This window comes from Gavialis gangeticus, unplaced genomic scaffold (genome assembly GCF_001723915.1).
Source record: "Gavialis gangeticus isolate Ggan-Ray unplaced genomic scaffold, GavGan_comp1, whole genome shotgun sequence".
Lineage (NCBI taxonomy): Eukaryota > Metazoa > Chordata > Crocodylia > Gavialidae > Gavialis > Gavialis gangeticus.
This window is the reverse complement of record NW_017729018.1, coordinates 6918862-6941393: the sequence shown is the minus strand read 5'-3', so window position 1 is coordinate 6941393 and position 22532 is coordinate 6918862. Positions and strand designations below refer to the sequence as shown.

The 22532-nt window shown below is 55.5% G+C and overlaps 1 protein-coding gene across 1 annotated transcript in view; it reads left to right on the top strand.

The window, feature by feature from the left end:
- The window catches only part of LINGO3 (leucine rich repeat and Ig domain containing 3), an 81082-nt gene extending 66226 nt beyond the window's left edge, over positions 1–14856 (top strand). The window contains exon 2 of the mRNA XM_019513345.1: positions 10743–14856. Coding sequence (XP_019368890.1) covers positions 10777–12594 — 1818 coding nt within the window. The 5' untranslated portion in view covers positions 10743–10776 and the 3' untranslated portion in view covers positions 12595–14856. The remainder of the gene's footprint in view (positions 1–10742) is intronic.
- The last annotated feature ends 7676 nt before the right edge of the window (positions 14857–22532 follow it).

Here is a 22532-nt window from a genome sequence, read left to right as displayed (position 1 = left end):
TGTGTGTGTGTGTGTGTGTGTGTGTGCGCCTGTGGCATTGGGTGTCTCTGTGATGGTGCATGTGTCAGGGTGGGCTGTGTGTCCTACCTGTGGCATTGGGCAGGTGGAAGAGATGGCCAGTGCCAGGGCCTGCTTGTGGCCAGTGAGCTAAGCCGCTTGCCCCTTCCCTTAGAGTACAGCCACAGGATGGCATGGCCATGGCTTTGCAATGGTTGGGGTCAGTGAAGGGGGTCTCTTTGGCCAGGGCCTGAAGCTGTTGGCCTGTCACCTCCTAGAAGGTTTAATGCCTGGCTTTGTTCAGTGGTCTTTTGAGACACCTGGAAATCCCAGCACAGCTCGAAGGCAGTGAGCTTTAGGGGCTAGAGGGGTGTCCAGGGCAAGCTTATGGTCTTAGCGGATCTGCACACCAGAGTAGGTGCCCGAGTGTGCAGACACCTTGACGGCCTGGGTTTGTCCTGGCACACGCTGGCCTCCGCGTCACCCTCAGCAGCAGGGCTGGTCGTGACACAACAACACGTAGGGGGGACAAGCCCAGTGAGAAGCAGTTTCGATGGGGTCAGGGCATGGGGGGCGGGTGTGGGGGGAAGAGACAGTGAAGTTGTAGACACGGAGGGCCAGAGAGGAACCCACGGGAAGATCTTTCCAAAGGGTGTCCAAGGAGTCAAGATAAACCAACCTAAAGCTAGCTCTGAAATGCACACCAGTCCCAAGACCGGAGCAAGTGCAGTTGGTGCTCCACCGTCCATGTGGGAGCTGGACAGCCCTGAAGGCAGAGAACAGGTCCTTTATCCTCCAAACAAGCGCGCTTAGGACAGCAGGAGGACATGTGTGCCTTGTTCCCTCCCGAGAAGGAGAAGGACATTCAGAGATGCCGCCATGACCCATTCAACCCTTGGTCTCTCTGTTGCTATCTGGCCACTGAGAACTAGACTGAGGACCCTCAGACTCATCTCACCAAAGGCACAACATCCACAGAGCTGGCTGATAGGATTTCCTTTTAGTTTTATGAACAATCAGGAGATGCTGAAGTCGTTTCCTTTCCATGTTGTCTGTGCGGGAACTAGAAAGCCTAGAGCTGAAAGACTCCATGCCTCATCACCGCTTCCCAGATTGTCTCTAACTAATGAATATTGTCCCCTGAAAACTGCTCCAACAGCAAGCGAGCTGCTGTAACGAGCTCGTAGGTTGTAGAGGACTACCTAGTGTGTATGCACCTGTGTGTGTCATGAGCCCCGTTGTGCTAACGGGCGATTCTCCTTTAGCCCCTGCAGGGCAGAAGGCTCTGAAGTCCTTTCCCCATTGCCATCGCAAAGTGCCCCCATGAAGTCCCATGTGCCCAGGGATTTGTTACAAGGCTGAGCAGATAGAGATGTACAATAGATAGACAGTCTGCTGAGAAACTAATCTGGCACAGAGAGAGAACAGCGGAGGGAAAGATGCTTAGCTAAATATTGCAGATAGACAGCAGATAGAGACAGAGATGCTGGTGACTGATAGGGACTGATAGACACCCAAAGAGAGGCATGAGCAAGAAAGAGCAAGGCAGATAAATACTGCGTGGATGAGAAGGCCCTGGATGGAGATAGCTTTGCTGGAGGCAGCAGATAAGCAGGTATATGGCAGCGGGGGGTTGTTGGGGGAACATCCCCTTCCACTGGCCACCACTGGCAGAAGTGGGGTTTGAAGGGTCCACGGATGAGACAAACGGATGCTACTTTCCCAAGCCTGTGCAGGCTGCTGCTCTGTTCGTGGACCTCTGCGCTGCACATAGAGGCCCGGAGTCCCAGGCAGGGCTCATCTCTCAAGGGGAGCTGCCTTTTGGGGAGCCCACCTGAGCTCAGGACCTGTCTGGCCATATCTGGGGGGGGAGTCCCTGCAGAGTCAGTCATCTGCAGAGGTGCTGAACAGCCAGCGTGTGGCCCCTACTCCAACTTGAGCATGGGCCAGGTGAAGAGGAGGGTAAAGAGCACATGGGAGGAAGGGCAGGGTCCCCTGCATTGCTGCCACTGGGTCCCACTCAGCGTCCCAGTGGCAACAATACACTAACCTTGCCGGTCTCCCTGAGAGGGAAGTGAGGGCTGGAGATGCCTGTGGCCACAGAGACCTCCCCACTGCCTCAGTGCTGCACAGCCTGGACACCGCAGGCTTCCTGGGGGCAGGAGGGAAGACCTCAGATCCTTCTGCTCCAGTAACTGAGACCCTGCCGTGCGAGCCAGAGGAGACCATCTGGTGACGCACCAGGGGGTTGGCTGTGCCGCAAGCCAGAGGTGTGATTGCAGCTCAGGCAGGCGTCCTGAGATGCTCGTGAGCTTGCTTCAACCCTGGGTGCTGGGAGCACTGGTGGTGTGGTGGCAGGCAGGCTCCAGTGCAGGCTGGACAAGCCCTTCTGGACCCAGGTGGGTGTCGAAGGCCCCGCCGCAGCATGAGCATGTCCGCGCAAGGCAAAAGTAATCAGGAGTCATGGCAGAGGTGATATCTTTCATTAGACCGACTACATTTTTGCAAAAAACTAGTTGGTCTAATCAAAGATATCACCTCTACCACGAGTCCTGATTGCTTTTGCCTCTAGACCAATACGGCTACAACCTGGATACTCTGCACAAGGTGGAGGTCGGTGCGGACAGAGTGCAACGCACACTGGAGCTGCTCCAGTTCGTGCCAGCAGAGAGCAGTGGTTACGCTCCCCCCAGATGATTATAGCAGCGGTCCCTATGCTGTGGACCGTGGGTGCTCCTCAGAGCCATGAAAGTGGTCTTTAGCACCTACAGCTGGTCCAGAGGGCACCATTAAGAGTTTGATGTTGAGGGCAGATCGTGGGCCACTGGCCCACACCATTTGGGAGTGACAGGATTAGTTTGAGCAGGTAGAGTGAGGCACAGAGAGAGAAAAGGACTTATCCAGCCAGTGCCAAGGCTGGGAATGGAGCCCAGGAGTCCTGACCCATCGCCTCTCCCACAGTGCCATGCTCTAAGCACTAGACTGCACTCACAGGAGAGGGGTTACATGGAAAAGAGACCCTGTGTATGAAGAAGCTGAGCAGGAAAAATATAGTCACTTCCCCCCCGGGCAGTTTGGCATTGGATACGTAAACCCTTCTGACTCACCATGGCACAGTGACCGGCGATGCAGAAAACAGCATGCTTTGGGGAGTTGGAGATCCCTGTTTCTCAGTCTTGAGCTACATGCAGATCAGAAGCCAGCCTTGCCAGGAAGCAGAGGTTCCCAAACCAGCCCCACTCCTCTCCCTCCTGGTCCAAACCCCCTGAACTCTGGGAAGTTTGACGGCTCTGCGGCAGGACAGCAGGCGATTCTCCCACTCGAGGCTGAGGGTATTGCACAGTCCCTCTCCACTGGAGGTTTTGTCCCAAGGTGCTGTTTGTCCTGGGGGCTTGGGGGCTGTGATGTGTAGGAGGGGCTGGAGCGCATGCGCTGATGGACCCGGTGGACAGTGCATCTGTTACGTGGCTGCCTACATTGCAGGGGACTGACCGTTGTGAGCCCCGTGTGCCTAGGTGGTGGGAGGACCAGGCTCGGAGTAGCTGCGCGGGCAGGGAAGCAGCAGAGCGCGGAAGTCACTCCTTTTTCTCTTCAATCTCCTCGCAGACAGGCATTGTCCTTTGGAAACTTTGCCCGCAGTGCACACCTCAGCCAGCTCTGGCATGTTGGGTAAAGCCAAGACCTGTCAGTCCAGAGCTAGATCCTTGACCTGCGTTCATGTTAAATCATTCACCGGTCCCGTCAGCGCCTCTGAAGGGTAACAAGAAAGAACAGATGTTTCTGCCATTTCCCATCCTTGTTACAGCCTCCACGTGGTCAGCGAATTCCTTGGGTGGCATTTTCGGCTCTTGTTACCGGCCGGTGTTTCTCCTATCTACGGATTTGTCTCCTGCCATTTTCTCTTCTTGTTAAAATCCTTGTCACAGCAGAGAGGGGAACAGATGTGATGGGCTGGAGACCTGGGGGTGTCTGCAGGGCTCCCCAGGGCGGGGGGGGACCAGGGAAGATGCAGGGAGGGGAGAAAAATGTCTCCCCCCAAAACCAGTTCAAGGATGAGGAGAGAAACTCCACGAGGGAAGGAACTAGGAGCCCAGGATCAGGAGCAGGAATGAAGCCCCAAGGCTGGTCCTCAAACCGGAGCAGCGGGACATAGCCCAGCCCTGCCTTAAATCCTGGCCGAAACCCAAGCACCTGCCCCAGGCCCTCAAGCCAGCTCCCCCCTAAACACCAGCCCATATCCCATCCCCAGAAACTGCCCTCTGCCACTGGGTGCGCTCAGCCCCCGCAGGAGGAGTGCTGTCTGCTGTGTCCTAAGCACCGCTCGTGCTGGGGCGCAGAGACACTGCTCCCCTCGGCAGAGGACAGGCGCCATCCAAGCCCGCTGATGGCTCTGGTCGACTTCAGTAGCAGCCCCGCGCATGACCCTTTGCACAACCGGTCCAGGTGTTTGATTTACAGGAGGAACAGATGAGAGCGCAGGCGCCAGCCTCCGTCACCCGGGAATCCTGCGGCAGCAATGGGTGTGCAAGAGCCAAGAGACAGGAGAGGAAGGGGGCCAGCACCGTCTCTGTCGCTCACTGGTATCATTGGTTCCATGTGCACCAACGCCGGGGCCAGAGCGGGTGGCCCCTAGTCCAACTTGCGCATGGGCCAGACAAATAGGAGGGTAAAGAGCAAATGGGAGGAAGAGCAGGGTCCCTTGCACCGAGCCCCAGAGCAGTTGAGCACTGGGGTAGACAGACCTGGCAGATAATATTCCTCTTGGAGAGATTATTGCAGCCATAATCTCCTTGTGTCCTAACCGTCATTGCAGCAGGATCCGGGGTGGGAGCACACGCCCGCTGGCACGGACTGGCAGTCACTGACCCAAGATCATTTGTGGCTGGGTTGGGGAGTTGCCCTCAAGGAAATGTGTCCTTCAGAGCCAGAGGCAGCTGAGCCTCTTGTATTAGCTTATTGCCTTACAGTGCATTAGTTCAGCCTGGTCAAAGCCCCACCTGCCCTTGCTGACTGGTCTAGGCCTGGCTCGCTCGGACACCTCCACAGACAGTCATCGCCCACTGGCTGCTGTGCAAGGTGGCAGGCAGGCACCGCTTCTTCTGCAAGCCTGCTGCTAAATTTTCTTGCCCCGTTGGGGAAATACCACAGTGTTAAACACCTCCTTAGAGACACCAGGCAGCTCCAGGCAGGAGGCAGTAAGGTTTAGCTGGAGCCTAAAGCCCTCTCTTCTTACCTCTGTCCCCTCCCTGCGGGTTTGCCTGGGCTCTGGGGTGCCCGAAGTGCCACCTAGCAGGGTGCAATGCTCCTGCTGTCCGAACCTGCCTCTTGCCACTTCCCGGTAATTCCAGCAACAAAATGCTGGAGAGCCCTCCAGGGTGGACATGCAATCCTGGATGTTCAGATCAACCCCACCCCTCCCCAGATCATTCAAATCCCACCACTCCCTACCCCAAAGCCTGCCTGACAGCCAGAGGGAGCCCTGCCAAGTGCAAGTCCCATTGCACTGCCCCCGCCAGGGCCAGCATCCCCCAGGGGCTGTCTATGTGGGTAGCCCCTTTCCCTCTGGAAACAGCTCCTACCTGTTGGGAGAAAAGTCTCCAACAGAGCACCCATCCTGACTCCCACCCAGAAAGCTCAGATCCAAGCACAGCACACATTGGGCCCCTGGCCTGGCTCTTTGCACTTGCATGGTTGGCACCATGCACGGCATCATCTTCCAGGGCAGGCAGGGGCCTGGTGTTTGATACCTTCCCTGACTTCGTGGCAGGGTCTTGGATCATGCTTTGGTGCTGCCCCTTCTCCCGGGTTCCCAGTGCTGAAAGGGACCTGTTCTGCCCCGAAGGAGCTGAGCCTTGGCACGTGGCATCCCGCATTCTCCTGGAGCAAGAAGCATTTCTCAGCTGTGTCCACAGAAGGGGTTGGTCTCTGGCCTGACACCCTTGCATCCCCAGTCAGACAGCACATGTTATGGACACGCATGTGCCAGAGGGCATGTTTGAACATGAACCGTGTGCATACTCATGCATGGGCATGTTCATACCTGTGCACGCATGGGCAAGCACATGCATGTGCCTGCGGGCCTCCAGGGAGTGTGGCCAGCAGCATCTGCAAGGCGGTGGAGGAGCCTTTTGCGGGCTCGTGGCTCAGTGAGTCAGGCTCCCTGAGTGCATATTAGGCCCAATTTCCTCAGCTCCAGTGGGTTTCTGACCCCAGGCAGCATGGTGCGCTCAGCTCAGTGCTACCGCCACCGCAGCTGCCTGCTTCCGCCTCCTGTTTGTCTGCAGCAGGAGGGCAGCTCCTGGGGCCTCTCTCTCTCCACCTAGCTTCCTTTCCTCTCCCGCCCATGCCACTCAACAGCTCCAGAAGACCAGCCTGGCCTGCATCCCCATAAGTTCGCTGAAGGCCTATAGAGATGTCTTACAGCATATGACCAAGTGAAGGCGTCTTGAGCTCAGGCCATGAGCAGCCAGGAGGCACTGTGGCTTGGTGACCCTGGCGGGCATCAGCTCCCCTTACTGTCCCCAGTGCCTGCTGCCCCGTGTTGCCCCACTGGTAGTGATGGAGACCCACCTGCTGCACCACTGGCCAAGCAGGCCCCTTTTCTGATTGCCCCCCTCCACAGGTGAACCTGCAAGCACTCACATACCCGGCGTTTCTCTCCCCTTCTTTGACTGTCCTGATCCCAGGCAATGAAGAGAAGCAAAGAGGTTTAACTATAAAGCTTCTGAATAACCAGATGGGGATGGATGGAGCTTCTCCAAGGGCATTGGACTGATATCCCCAGAGACTCACCTTCCTTCTGCATCTGGGTGAGGGAAAGCAATGTTTATGCGACTCCCCAGTACCTTAGAGTAGCCACCTCCCAGGTAGATGGGGAGTCAGGCCCCTAAAGCTCATGCCCACCATGGCCTCTCTGCTGGGGCTGGCCAGTGGCGGTGACAGAGATGGTTTTAATAAGGGGGAAGATCAACAAGGCACCAGAGTGTTTCAGAAGCCAAAGTCCAGGGTTTTTTTAAAGGGATTTGGAAGCCTAGAGCTGCGGATAAGTAATGGCACCGGCTTCATATTTTCAAAAGCTCCCGAGCTGATCATGGCCCATCCTCAGCTGTTGTTGTCACCAGCACTGCTGAGTGGGTAGGAGGATTGTAGAGGAGCGCCAGGCCACTTCAAGCTCCCTCCTCTTCTGTCTGCTGTTGCTTGTCAGGCATTTCAGAGCTCGTGTCCCTGATTTGTCCATCACCAGCTGAGAGCAACTGTGATACAGGGGTATGGAGGAGGTGAGCTTGGATGTCAGGCCAGTTGGGCACTGCATGCTCTCGGCTGTGACACCGTGTGATCCTGGCAAGTTAATACCTTCCTTCACTGCACCTCATTTTTCCCCTCCTGCAGGATGGGTATATAGAGAATCCCATCCCCCAGGAGGGGTGGAGCAGGTGTGAGGTTTAATTGTTCATCTCCATAAAGTGCTCAAGGTGCTTAGATGTAAGGTTGCAAGGCAGATTTTGCCATTACAAGTGAATGCTGCTGAAGGCAGTGGGTATTCTGGGCTGGAGGGTGTCTCATATCAATGCCACTGCCGGGGGCATGGAAACCTGCCAGGTTTGCCTGTTCACCGACCTTCATTACCCAAGAGTAACAGCACCTGTGAGAACAAGGGGATGCCTACCACCCTGCAGCAGAATCCGTGCCGAGTGCCGCTGCCATCAGAGGACACCCTACAGGTGCAGCAGGTCATGATGTGGGGGGTCATGATGTGATGCCTGGCTGAGGGATTGATAGTTACCTGTCAGACACCTACAGTCTGACAAATCAGGAGGGCCCAAGACACCTTGATTCCATTTTACTGTAGCAAAGTCACATCCTGAAGGCTCCCTGATACCAGCTCATATTTCTCTAGTGTCTCCAGAATGCAGATCCCACAGGCCACTTGCAAGTAATCAGCCTCTACCCAGAGCAGTTATAGACTCTTCATCACTGGAAGGTTTAAGAGCAGGTTAGACGAACACTAGACAGGTTAGACAGGGCTGATCCTGCCTCAAGCAGGGGGCTGGACCGGGGTGGCCTCCTGAGGGCCCTGCCAGCCCAATGCTTCTGAGCCTGTGATGACCTGCGTCCCTCATAGTGGTGGCTAGCAAAGTGGGTAGAAGTCAGCACAGCTGCTGACCCCCAGCCAGGGATGTACTGCTGTTCAGGAACATCAGCCGCAGGAGCTAACCACCACCCAAGCAGCAATGGTGCAGGCAACAGCCGTGCAGCTCCAGCGGATACAAACATTGTGGTGCCATGAGCTAGCAAGGAGCAGCTTATTAGTGGACTGTCGGCTGGAGCAGCAATAGCCAGTTGCAGAAGGAAGGTCTGGTAATAGGAAATGACTGGAAGAGACAGGAGGAATAAGCAAGGCAGGCAGGCTCATAAGATGGATCCTGGCAAAATGCTGTGACGGGAGCCATCAGGCGTCCCCAGAGAAGGTAGTGGACAAGGTTTGAATTAAGATTACCTCTGATGTAGGGAACTGGGAGGCTTTTGCACAGCCCCTCAGGCCCTGGACAGCTGGGCACTCCAGAAGGTGTTTGCTATGGGCGGAGAACTGACTTGAGCCCTGATTTGGCTGCCTTGCCTTGGTTTCTATTTATCTATTTATTCTGACATCCACAGCCTTGGGCTCCCAGCAGTGCTGAAACAAATAATACTTAGATGGTCAAGCATTGAAATCACAAGCTCCTGAGAGAAAGGACTGTCTTTACTTCTATGTTTGTACAGCACCTAACAATGGGATCATTTCTGGGGACGGGGGCTGCTAAATGTTACCACAATCCTATTACTGCTACTAAAAATAAGAACAGTGACTTCTCCATTGATGTGAAATAACACTCATTGGCACCAAATTCCTTGTGCAACTTCACTCACAAACATCTCACCACCAGACAAACTCATTTTTCTCAGTAGTTTGATGATGCTACACATCAGATCCCTACAGCCGAATCCCTGGTGCCCCACCAGTGCCCCCTGTACCTCCCCAGGTGCTCAAGGTCATAACAAAGATGGAATATTGCAGGCTGCCCAGAAAAGGACAGAGAGCAAAGCGGCATGGGCCGGGAGAGAGGGAAGAGAAGCATGTGTGGCACTGGGGGTTCCCAGAGAAACGCTACGGTGATGGAAGGATACTAATCCCTCCAGAGCGAGGACAGTGTTTCATCAGCTGGAGGACACACCTGATCAAGGCCTGTGTGTTTTTGGCCAGAGTGAGGAGAGTGGTAGTAATTCTAATCTACAAAGGAAGCATTGTGCAAGTTGCAGCAGACTTTTTAGGATCTCTCTGATCTGCCCTGTACAAACAGCCTGTGCCCTGGATGGAGACAGCTCAAATGCAGCAACAGGCATCCTGAACGATATTACACTGGCCCCAGAAAAACGCCATGGGACTGGGCCATGGCAAAAAGGGGGTCACATAGCATCATGAGGGGATGAGAGAATATAGTGGCTTGGGCTGCATGAGATGTGCTTGTGATACAGGCAGGTGTACCCACCTTAGTGCTGATCTACCCAGCCCAGATTAGGAGCAATGCTGATATAGTGATGTAGGCTAGCAACCAAAGTACCAGCCTGCCGGAGACCCATGCGGCAGTCACCCCTTCCTTTTGCAGTACAGTCACACCAGTCCCACACATGTTCTCTCCCTCTGCATGCATTTGTCATAACAGACTTAAGCCTGGCCTGCACAAATCGACTGCGCCAGGCTCACGAAAGGCCAGTCTGCACTACAGTCACGCCAAGCAGAGGTGCTGTAACTAAACTGGCTGAACATACCGCCTGTAGATACAGCACCTTGGTGTTCAAATGGTTGTCCCAGGAACAGAGCCTTGAAAGCTAATGTGCCCTGAGAAAGATCATGCATGGCTAGTGTTTTGCTAAGGCGGGGTGGGCAAAATATGGTCGAGGGGCCGGATTTGGCCCACCAGGCCTTTCTATCCAAAATTTAGAAAATGAATATTTATTTACTCCTGGCTGCCTGTCAAAGATGACAGGAGCCAGGGGCAGTAGGACACAGGAGAAGCCAGCAGCAGGACCCAGCAGCAAGGCCCGCCCAGCCCCACCCTCCCCCCAAACCAGAAGCTCCTGCCTAGCAGAGGCTTCTGGCCTGGGACCGTGGGGCTGTTCCTGCTTCCCTGCACCGGAGAGGGAAATGCAGCCCTCAATGGCTGGCCAAAACTCCGTAAGCGGCCCTCCGCCCAAAATAGTTGCCCATCCCTGTTAAGGGCTCAGCTCTGCCTTCAATGCGAAACTAGCTTAGTTCTATTAAATCAGTAGAGTTATTCTAACTTGGACTCCAGCATTCCTGAGCGTAAGAGGCCTCTGAAGTGCAGCATGGTGTGAAACCTAGGTTTGAGTCAGGCAGGCTGGAGCTCTGATTTAGCCTTTCCTGTGGGACAGCTCTCCCCTGGTTGTGCCTCAGTATCTCTGTCTTTAAAGTGGTGCTGGTATCTCATATGAGGGTTGTAAAAAACTTAGCTTGCACACTGCTCTGGAGCTGGAGAGGGCTAAGAATTCTTATTTCCTATGTGCCCCTCACTAGGCTAATAACTAAGCATGAGATAGCCTGCAGCAAAGTTGTTGGGCTGAGCAGAGCAGTGTGAAAACGTGATGGCGGGACCAGCTTTCCATCATCTGGGCTTGCAGCTTTGTAGAAGCTTGCTAGTATCACATGGGTTTGGCCAACTAACATTGCTCCTGTCTTGCTCTTGCAGGTGCATGGGAGAATGGTAGCGCGACCGTAAGATCATGCTCTACACAATGACATGTTGGCTTCCAGTCCTGGGCCTCCATTTGATTCTCCTAAGCACAGCCCGGGTGGCCGCCTGCCCAGCACGCTGTGAGTGTGCCCCTCAGATCAAGTCCGTGGCGTGTCATCGCAAGCGTCTTACCTCCATCCCTGAGGGGATCCCCACCGAGACTAAGATCCTGGAGCTCAACAAGAACCGGATCCGCTGCCTGAACCCCGGGGACCTGTCCCCTTACCCTTTGCTGGAGGAGCTCGATTTCAGTGAGAACATCATCACCAATGTGGAGCCAGGAGCCTTCAGCAACCTCTTCAACCTACAGACCTTGCGGCTGCGAGGCAACCAGCTCAAGCTGATCCCGCCTGGGGTCTTCACCAAGCTGGCCAACCTCACCCTCTTGGATATCAGTGAAAACAAAATCGTCATCCTGCTGGACTACATGTTTCAAGACCTGAGGAACCTGAAGAACCTGGAGGTGGGAGACAATGACTTGGTGTACATCTCCCAAAGGGCTTTCTCTGGCCTACTGGGACTGGAGCAGCTGACCATAGAGAAATGTAACCTGACAGCCATCTCTGCAGAATCCCTCTCCTACCTCCAAAACCTGGAGGTCCTTCGGCTCCGACACCTCAGCATTGCTTCGCTGGAGGACCAGAACTTCAAGAAGCTCTACAATCTTTTGCGGCTGGAGATTGACAACTGGCCACTACTGGAGGACATCTCACCCACCAGCTTCCAAGGACTGAATCTCACATCTCTGTCCATCACGTACACCAACATCACGGCCGTGCCCACAGCTGCGTTGAGGAACCTTGTGTACCTCAGGTACCTGAACTTGTCGTACAACCCCATCAGCACGGTGCTGAAGGGCTCCTTCAAGGACCTAATTAGGCTTCAAGAGCTTCACATGGTGGGCGCTCTCTTGGTCTTGGTGGAGCCTCAAGCGTTCTCTGGCTTGAGGCAAATCCGCCTCCTCAACCTCTCCAACAACTTCCTCACAACCCTGGAGGAGAGCACCTTCCACTCTGTGAACACCCTGGAGACTCTGCGTGTGGACAGGAACCCACTGGCCTGCGATTGCCGCCTCCTCTGGATACTACAGCGCCGAAAGACACTCAACTTCGATGGGCAGCAGCCCATGTGCTCCTCGCCGCCAGAGATCCAGGGCAATGCCCTGCGCGACTTCCCAGACTCCATACTGTTCGAGTACTTCACCTGCCAAAAGCCCAAAATAAGGGACCGAAAGCTGCAGCACATAACGGCCCGTGAGGGGCAGTCCGTCTCCTTCCTCTGCCGAGCCGACGGCGAGCCCATGCCCTCCATTGTCTGGGTCTCTCCTCAGCACAGGATGATCACGACCAAAAGCACAGGGCGAGCAACAGTCCTCCCTGGGGGCACGCTAGAAATCCGATTTGCCCAAGTCCAAGACAGCGGCACATACATATGCATCGCTAGCAATGCGGGGGGCAACGACACCTACTTCGCCACCCTGACGGTGAAGGGGCACCCAGCTGACAGCTCTTTGTATGCAAACCGGACTTTGTACCTCAGCGAGTTCAATGACACCTTCCACAACGACACGCAGGTCTTCTTGAAGTTTACACTGGACCTCAAAACCATCTTGGTGTCCACTGCCATGGGCTGCATCACCTTCCTGGGCGTGGTGCTCTTCTGCTTCCTGCTCCTCTTTGTCTGGAGCCGGGGTCGGGGGCAACACAAGAACAACTTCTCCGTGGAGTACTCCTTCCGCAAAGTGGATGGTCCCACCACCACCACCGGGCAGGGAGGCGCCAGGAAGTTCAACATGAAGATGATCTGAGTGCCTCTGGGAGAGGGGAATTGCTTGTCCACCGCTGCCAGCCACCAACGTGGCCAGCCCAGGATGGGGAGGGGGGAGGGAGGCATCGGAGCATCCTTTGTTTTCCAGTGACGGCTTCATTTCCTCAGGCGGGTCCTTCTCCTGAGGACCGAGGCAGCAGGACTCACAGAGGGACCCGCTTCTGCTGGGACGCTGGCTCAGGTCCACACAAGGGCTCAGAAGCAAACGGGAAGAAGAAGTGATTCACTTCCCCGGCCTTGCCACAAAACTGGATTGAGCACCGCCGGAGGTCCGGGTGCCTGCTCCTGCAGCTTAGCTCCTTTTCTGAGCACACCCCATTCTCCGTGAGCTCATGGACCCCCACTCCTCCACGCCGGAGAGGGCAGAAGGGGCTTGAGGAGGTGCCCCCCGAGCCCCGCGGCTGTGGAGGCCTCCTGATGTAGCTGACCTTTTTTTGTATCAACTATGCATTTCTCCGACGGCAAGGCGAGCAGCGTTGGGGCCTGGAGAACCTGCTTCCCTTTTTTTTTAAGAGACAATCTTGGACCCTTTCTCGGTTGTTGTTTTATGGCTCATTTTTAAATGTTTTTTTTAACAAATTTCCAACTGAAGTCTTCCTGTGCAACCATGGACGTGGGCACAGCGGGGAGAGGGCTGCTGCCACGCCAGCCCACGCACTGGCCTGGGAAGCGAGAGCAGGCGCGGGGCCGCACCGGGGAGCTGCTGTGCCTTGGAAGAGTTCTTTCTAGCATTTTTAATAAGGGGCATCTGTGAATACAAGCAATAATAGCCCGACTCTGCAGTTCCTCCCAGGCACACGGTTCTGTGCAAATGTCAGTGCCATGACGTGGCTCTGTCCTGCATTACGTGAGAGGGTTCAGGTGCTAGAAGCTAAAAGAAATAAGGCAACAGCCGCGGGGTCTAGAGTCAGTAGGAAGAGATGTAGCTGGGGGAGAGGGACAGGCCAGGTCTCCAAGCCCCCACCATGTGCTCACCCAGTGCTCGTGTATTGTCAAGATGGGCCTGGCAGCGAGGCCCCCAAGCTACATCTGGCTCATTCATGCCCTTGCAGGGGCCACCAGCTGCTGGGCCCCTGACAGGGACAGGCACAGTGGAGACAGATTAAGGAGGGGTGGATCAAGCCTGTGTCTCAATGGGGTGAAGGGAATCCCTGCTTCAAACAGTCACTGGGTATTGAGAGGGTCTCGTGGCCGCTGGCCTCTCTGCTCTCCCCACTCTCGCCATTCCCCCTCCTTCCCCAGAAGGGCTCTCAGCCAAGGCAGCTCAAAGCCTCGTGCTAAGCAGAGCGGACCCTGCCTGGCCCGAGTTGGATCTCGTGACGTGAAGCAAGAGGCTGGAGCTGGTTCAGTAAATCTCACGCTGCCTATAGCCAAGCGCTGCCCTGCTCCAGGAGAGCAGAGCCCACTAGGCTGGGCCTGGAAGGGAGCAGTGGAGCAGGGTGGAGCTGCAGCTCTTCTCCCCATCAGCGGCTGAGCAGAAGGGGAGGGAAGTTTGCACTACCAGCGACGGAAAAGTTATGGGATCCCCGTTCCTGCTCCTTGCAGCAAAGCAAGGAGAGGTGCGAGGTGGATCCAAGCCTACAGCCCCCCCACCCCAAGAAAACGGGGAATGTTCTGTCCGGCAGTGAATCAAACTGGCCTTCTGATGGCACGTGTATTGTCATGGCAAGCACGTGTGTAAATTAGGCGAGCATTTACACTTGCACTAGTGTGCGTGCAAAGTTTGGGGGCAGTCCGGAGAGCCGGGCCAGCATAGAGGGAACCCTTGTGAACCAAAAGAGTGGCGCAGGTCGCAAAAGCAAGGATGACCCTGGCCAGGACAGCGAGCCTGACCCCTAAAGAAAGCGGTCCCTTCCCCCTTACTCAGCATCTCCGATTCCTTTGCATCGAGGCAGTCTCTGCTTCGCCCAGCCAGCACCGTGCTTTGCTTTTCAAGGTCTGCAGGGCCCGCAGAGACCCTCTAGACAGTGGAAAAACAGGGCCAGATGGTCTTGTGCCTGTGGGGCAGTAATAAGGTTGGAAAATAAACAGATACTTAACCAATGTCAAAGCAAAGGCTCCTGCCCTCCTCTCGCCCAAGGCCGCCACAGAGGAGCAAGAAGAGAGCCCTTCAGCACAGCAAGTTCACCCCGCTTTGGCCATCTCCATCAGCCCTGCTGCCCGCTGTCACCGAGGGAACAGAGGTTTGGTGTGTGTGTGTGTGTGTGTGGATGTGGGTGTGCACGCGTGACCGTGCATGCGTGTGCACACTTACGCATGTCTGTGCCTGTGTGCGTGCATATGCTCGCTCATGTGTGCCTGTGGATGCATGTGTGTGTGCATGTGTGTGCGTGCGCGCATGCGCGCACGCGCTTGTACATCCCCAGCAACTAATAATAGCTCTTGTTGATGATACATTTGTGCCACAACATTTTCTGTTAACAAATTAAGCAGCTGTCTGGTGGAGCTGAAGTGAAAACATTGATCGTGTCAGACCAAGACAGTCCATATGGCAGGAGATTATTTTTTCTAAGAGGAAGACGGGGCAGGGCAGGCAGGGAAGCAAGTGAACCTCCTGCGTGGGAGTGACTGGGCTCGCTGGTTCTGGCCAGACAGTGCGGTGGAGGTGGAGGTGGAGGTGAAGGTTGGCACTCCAGGGTGCCAGCCCTCCAGGTTGGCACTCGTGCATTTAGTCACGACTGCACCGGCTCCCTCCTGCCCCTGGGACGGTGTTTCTGTACAGTGCAGCTGGCTCGTCGGGTCCCTTCCATCAGGAGCAGTCTTCTGCCACCTGCCTTCTCATTAGCCTCCCCGTTCCTTGTGGTAGGCAGAGCTGGCAGGCTCTGCATCACTGCAGCACACCGATCCCATACCCCGCACCCAGAATTCGATGCTATTTGGGTGCTTCTCATTAAGTAGGATTGGCATGTTGTTGTAGCCATGATGAGCCAGGACAGATGCAAGCAGCAAACGGGGCATTTTTTTTCAGGGGGGTGGGATATCTTTAATTGGGCCAGCTGATGAGGTGGGAAGAGATGTTAGACAAGGATTCAGGCCCAAGCTGCCCTTCCTCCGTTCTTCTGTCTCTCCCTCCTTTCCGGGCCTGCAGAAAGATGCTGGAAGCTTCAATAATAACAGTTCTCCCGGCTAGTCAATTGGTCCAGTAAAAGCCATCACTGCTATGAAGAGGGTTGAGAAGGCAATGCCATCTAGCGGTGAAGAACAGGAGGCAGGATGCCGCCGTTCTTCCCCGCTCTATCTTTGCAGGGCTCCCCAACCCCAAAACAAGCCATTTCTTGTCTCTGGGCCTGCCTCTCCTGACATTCAGCCATCCCTGCTTGCTATTATTTATTCAGCACGCTAGCTGCAAAGGCATTTTCCTGCCCTGCTTCGTGGAGGTGAAGCTTAATTTGTGGTTTATTGTTTGCAAGGTGCTGGGAGCGCCGGAGGAGATAGTGAAAGGGGGGGGCTGGATAGTGCAGGGGTCTCGTTCTGGGCAGAGCATGCCCACCGCCGCCCTCAGGTGAATGCTGTACCACAGCAACACCCTGTCTTGCTGTGAGTGTCACCTTTAACTTGAGCGGCAGGGTGCAGGGATGAATGGGGTCTCTCTGCCACTGCCCAGACTCAGTGGCCGCAACAGGCAGCGCCGAGTACATGGAAACAGGGTCTTTGCTTAACCAGTTTTTGCCTGCGGCACCACCATCTGCACAGTGAGGGATAGCGCATGTGGAGCTGAGGCTTCCCCAGGGCACAGGGCAGCAAGGGCAGGAGGCAAAGGGCCCATTTCTATGCACAGCAAATGCCATTAGCGACAAGGAGCACGGGGGTAGCCACTGGAGTCAAGGGGAGGCCGCTTTGTGCCCAGAGTCCAGGTCAGAAAGACACTTGCCCGTGCCTCCCTGCAGAACAGCCACCATCCACAATCCCCGTCCAGACCAGATCTGGCCCCCAGGCTTCTGCCCTGCACAGCCACCGTTGCCTCACTGCTCGGAGGAGCTGCGGCACTGGCTCTTTGCCCATTTCTAAAAGCCGGTACTTTTCCCCCCCTTATTTATCTTGCCCTTAGAGGCCACATTTCCAACCTGGGCTGTTCTCCCTGAGGCCGTGCATGCAGTCACTTGCTGCAGCCCCAGGACCACAGAGGCTGTGGATAGCAATGGAGCTGGAAGTTTGCTATGCCTAGCAGCAGCCCCCTCAAATGCACTGCACTGCCCTGTACTCCTGTAAACCCAGTACTCCAGGCAAGCTGATTAGAACAGCTCAGTGACCCGGCCGATTAGCCTGCCCTGTGCTAATTAGCCTGCTGCGGGGCTATCCTGTGCCCAGAGTAGCACAGCGTGAGAAGGCACCATGGCTGGACATGACAAGTTTACTGCATGGATACCCTCAGTTCCCCTGGCTGCTGGACTTGCAGCCTGCCAGTGCATCTGGCCTACATGCCAACCACATGGAAAGGTATGGCCCTGCAGTACGAGCATGCACAGCCAAGTCAGGAGCCCTAGGGTCTTGCTGGCAGCCTTGACCCCTTCCCTCTCTCTGTATCCACACAACTGCAGCACCTCTTAAGATGACCACAGACAGAAGCACCTCTTGCCCAATTCCTGATACATTTCTTCTTTGAGGCTGTGGGAGATGAACAAAGATCTTGGCTGCTCAGTGGCAAAGCCGAGCAGGTCTCCTTGAGGCAGGACCTGAGCTGATACTTGTCATTGTGATGATGATGCTGATGCTTGGCCCCACAAATGGTGTTAAAAAAGCCCATGAGAAATTGGAAGCATAAATATCAGTGCAAATAACCCATGTGCTTGAAAGGCTGGACCCCAAGCATTGCCCTCTCCCCTGGCGACCCTCCTGCATCCAACTTCATTGCCAGGCACAGCACATCCTCCATTCCCCTCCCAGGGTCTCCTGCATGCCGCCACCCTAGGCTGTGGGCTTCCTCTCTTCCTTCCTGAATAGCCCTGTGGTCACGTCTGCCCTAGCAAGGGACTGGCAGTCGGGAAGGGAGCCAGTCCTCAAGCAAATATCTGGACAAAGAATTGGATGCACAGGCTGCTTATGCAGATAGCAGCAGGGGGTGTCTCTGGGGGCTGCATCCTTCCCCGGTGCCTGCCTCAGAGACTGGTGCAGGGGCATCATGCTCCTAAAGGAGCAAAAAAACAACTGTCTCCCCCTCCTGCCTGCTGCACAGCCCTGGGAGGCCACAGATCTCAGCTCCATCAGCCGTGAAATGCACTGGCACATGGGCATCTTCCCCTCAGGGGCTGCCCCTGGCATCAGCCACTGTACTGAGCTGTTCCCACAGCTCTGCTCAGCATGAGCCTTAGCCCAAGTGGCCTGCTGCCTCTTAGCATGTGGAGCATGGAGGGGTCATACTTGGCTGTCAGCACCGCGATGTGGTACCTAATGAAGTGGGCTCTTTCTGCCTTGATAGAGCCTTGAGACCTGCCCAACCATGGGCTAGTGTTTTAGCCAGGCGCAGAGATCACCTGGGACAGTGAAGGGACTCCTGGACCAGTTCCCCCTGCCTGCACCTCTGACGTGGCTCTACACATATAGCCCCAACGGCCCAATCTTGGACAGCAGCATCCAGGCCCCAGCATCTCTCTGAGGCCCATGTCCCTGAGACATGGGTCCTAGAAGCAAACAGACATGGGTCTGACTCCCACTTGTACGTTAACCTTCAGATCCACGTAGGCCAGATGCTGTAACGAGAGACAAGCAGCGAGAATGGCAGAGCGAAACAGGCCTGTGCTCGGGGCTCCGATTGTGGTCCACATCCCTGCTGCATATCTTCAGCTGGTCATTGATATCGCACCATCCCTCTCCTCTCCCTTGCCATGTGGCAAGAAGCAGGGCTTATTTCTATCCATTGCTGAAGATGCCAACATTTCTGCCCTTGGACTTCCAGCCTGGGAGCTTCTTCCTTTGTTTTCACCCTGTCCCATCACTGCCTCTGCCTTGGACCCATGCCCCTGAGCATGCCGAGTTGATCCTGCCCCCACCCTTCTTCCGAGCTATGCATGCCATTGTGTCCAGAGTCCCTACGGTGTCATCTGCACAGCAAGTCCTTGTTCAGTGTCTGGTTTTGTCTTTAATTCTCGGGGGGAGGGGGGAGGCATGAAAATGGAGGAGCTGGGAGTTTCCCGCCAGCTCCTGCAGAAGGGTTTCTCAGCCCAGAACATGCGCATTTTTATATGTAAGAAGCATGTGAAATATAGCTGGGGGAAAAACCAGCGCTGGCTCCTGTGTCATTTCCTTCCCCCCAACAAGAGGGACGGGGCAGCACGGGGTTTACAGTCCCCAGAGGATGGAGGGAACTCCTTTCTGGTGAGGCTGCTCCGCAGGGAGGGCTGCACTTCACCCCAGCTCTGCTCGCGTGACCCCGGGGCAATGGAGGAGGGCTGGGCCGGGCCTACTTAACCAGGAGCAATGTCGTGAGCTCCACGGCTTTGCCCCGGGCCACAAGGGAAGAGAGCAACAGCCGCAAGGACTCTGCGGAGACTCTTAATCTGCACCACCTGGGGCCTGCCCCTAAGGAGGTGTTCGTCCGCCAGCAGCAGGCGAGGTCACACAGCCCCTCGCTGGGGCAGAGAAGACAGCCTGGGGATGGGCCTGCTGCTTGGGGGCTCTCCACGGTGGTCTCGACCTCATACCCCAGGGGGCTTCTTGGGCCATTAGGACTGAGGACAGGGCGAGGCACTATCTATCTGCTGTGGCCCCTGCTGTCAGCCTGGCATCCACCCAGTAAAAGAAAACAGCCATCCCACCCCCGCAACAGGCTAGGCTAAGGATCAAGTTACTCGGCGGGTGGCGGCAGCGTTGGGTAGCAAGGGCTCCTGCAAACCTTCCCCACACTCCCCCGTCTGTCTGCAGCCACCTGCTGCCTCATCTCATACACAGCCAGCTCTCTGCAGTGGTGTCTGTACAGCACCTAGCACGCTGTTCCAGGACCAGCACTCCTTAGTGAAACATAATAAGCAATGCTAAGAAATGACGGCGAGTTCAAACCCAGCGTGATGCTGCACGCACCCTGCACCTACAGACAGCCCCGGCCCCAAAGAGCAGGCAGGCTAAGAGCCTGCCAGCATGGGACACAGGGAGCAGTCCATGCGAAGAGAGAGATTTTAATGTGGATTCATCAGCCCCGTGTAGACACGCTTATTCAGAAGTCAAGCAGCCTTAATTCAATTGAGGTTAACTCTCCTTGGAGATGACGGAACAGAAATTGAATCAAGATGGTTTTAATGGCGAATAAAAGTGTCCGCACAGGGGCTTAATAACGGTTAGCTAATCTACTTTCAAAGTTACTTCAGATGCACGTTCCCGAGGACCCCCTGCAGACCAGCCCTGAGCAGAGCTCTTGACTTTGCCCCTCGCTGACGGGAAAGGGACAAGAAATAACGAGCGCTCAGAACTTAGCCCGTCGGTCATTACGTGGGGCACGCAAGTCTTTTAGAGAGAGCACGAGGACAAGTTAATAGGCATAATTTGCATTAGGGTTGCAGCTCTGCTCCCTTCCCAACATGAATTGATGGGCTACTGAATCGCTACTGATTGCGGCGGCGGGGGGGGATTGCTTGCCGGCGATTTTAAAATTCTTAATAGAGTCTGCTACAAAACAACCACCGAAGAGGAATCAATTGCTGGTTAATAACTAATAAATGATTAATGCCTGTGTATTAACACACTGCCACTGCTATTAATCTATTATTAATTATTAATGCCGCATTTATAAATATGGCCTTATAAATAGCACCAAGCTTAGGCTTTTCCTCTCAGCCCCAGGGAAAGTGGGAGGTCAATAAAGAGCTAGCCACATACACAATCCTACCCTTCTCTTTTCAGCTCTTGCTTTTCAGTGCTGCCTCTGCTGTCAGCTGTAGCCCAGGTAGAAGGAGAGTCAGGCTGGCAGGCAGGCCCCTGCTTAGCTGCCTTGCTGATTTTCCTGGCATGCCTGCCCTGGGGGCATCTCCCTTTCACCTGTTTCTAGACCTCAGGCCCCATCATCCAGCCCAAGCATAGAGATGCTGCCTGGGCTCAGGTCTTAAGGCGCCTCCCAAGTCTCACCGCAGGAGCAGATCTCCCTCTTCCAGAAGCCGATCGGAGCTAGGAACCATCTGACAAGTTCCCCATTGAAGAGAAACTCCCACAACAGCACCCGAGCTCCTGGTCCGTGGGCCCGTCACCCAATCTGCCTTGACCAGTGAAGCAGAGTCCCAGCTCCTTGGCTGCAGCCTGCATGGCGCACTTCATGCCAGCACGTTGCCAATGCAATAGCCCACCTGCCTGGGGTACACTGCAGGGTCCCAACCAGTGGCAGCCAGTCCACACAGTGCATTCTGGGATGCAAGTGTTTGCTTAAGCTGGTCCGTGCTTCTGCTTACCAGCTGTACCTCCCCGCAGCAGGCTGTAGCCTCCAGTCCCTCTGTGCAGGCTCCAGTGCATGCATCAGACTCCAGCCCGCTGAATTCACACCCCGAGTCCCCATTCCCAGTCATGGCAGTGTGAACCCAGGCAGGCTGCGGGAGCCCAGGGTGACCATGCCGATGGGCAGCTGAGGAAAGCATTTCCCAATTGCGGTCCCCACAGCTGGGCTGTACAAGTCTCCTGGGTTCCCAGGTGCCAGAGAGGTAGCAAAGGGCAGATACTGTGGGCCCGTATCCACGTGTTCGCATGCGGGCAGCACTCGACAGCTGCTGTAACCCATTGCCGTGGATGTATGCTTTTCACCAAACCTATTTTAGCTCCCGGACATCGTGGGAACCATCTCTTTGCCTGGGTGCATCCAGACTCTGGCAGTTCACATCCTAACCAACCCCAACTTCAAGCAGCACAACTCGGAGCCAAGAAACAGCCACGGCTGGCTGGAGAAGCAGGCATCAGGCTCTATCAGCATTAGACCCGGCTCTACCAGATGCTGCACAAACTCAGCTCAGTGCCATGCTGGGATTGCCTCACTCTGTCCCTGCCAGAAGAAAACCAGGCCCAGCAGCACCCAGCACTACAGCTGACAAGGGGTGGGGGAAGGCCAAGAGGGCAGCAGGAACAACTGGGAGAGGAGAGGCAGATCCTGCTCGCTGGGGCAGGCAGGCCCAGGGCATGGGAAACAGGGTTCTGGCTCTCCACTGCATCCCCTGCCCCTCTCACTGAACATCACCAAGGTGGACAGGGAAGGGTTTATTGAAGAGCTGTCAGCACCTTGCCGCTTGCTCCCTGAATTTCAAGTGGATGGGCCATGGCATACGGTCACCTGAGCCTGGGCTTGCACCCAAGGCCCCTCTGCATCCTCCTTCCTCCTCGTGCCCCCCACTTCTGCCCTCAAAGCCTCATATGCAAACGGAGCCAAGAATCCCCTATGCCATGCTACAGGTCCAACACGAGTAAGACAAGGGTGCTACCAACACACCACCACTTGCAATGGCAGAGTTATTCAATTGATATTTGCCTAGATGATCCTCAGAAGAGCGTGACAGGGGGACTTCGAGGCCGGTGCAACCGTCGCCCTGCCCACCTGTCTAGGGCAGTTCACCCACCTGACACCTGCCGTGCCTTTTGATGCAACTGAGAAGTAGTTGTTCCTAGGCAGGAGGCTGCCCATTTAATGCCCTGATGCCAAGGGCACTGTATTGCCCCAACACCATGTCCCATGCCTTGCAGATGGCATTACGATGCGGCTCCAGCCCTACTATATTACCAACTGGGCTCACTCTTTCTCTGCCCTTCACTTGGCCTCTACTCCAGCCCGCCTACGCACAGTCCTTCAGGCCCGCCACCAGCAGCCCCATCGCACCATCCAACCCCAGCAAGGTGTAGTTTTAGGTCACGCCCCAGGACCGGGAACCTCCTCCTTCCCCATAGTTCCTACCTTTGACCTCCATGCTGTTCTGGGAGCAGCAGTACTCCAGCCGGGAGACGTTCACCCTTCAGCTCCCC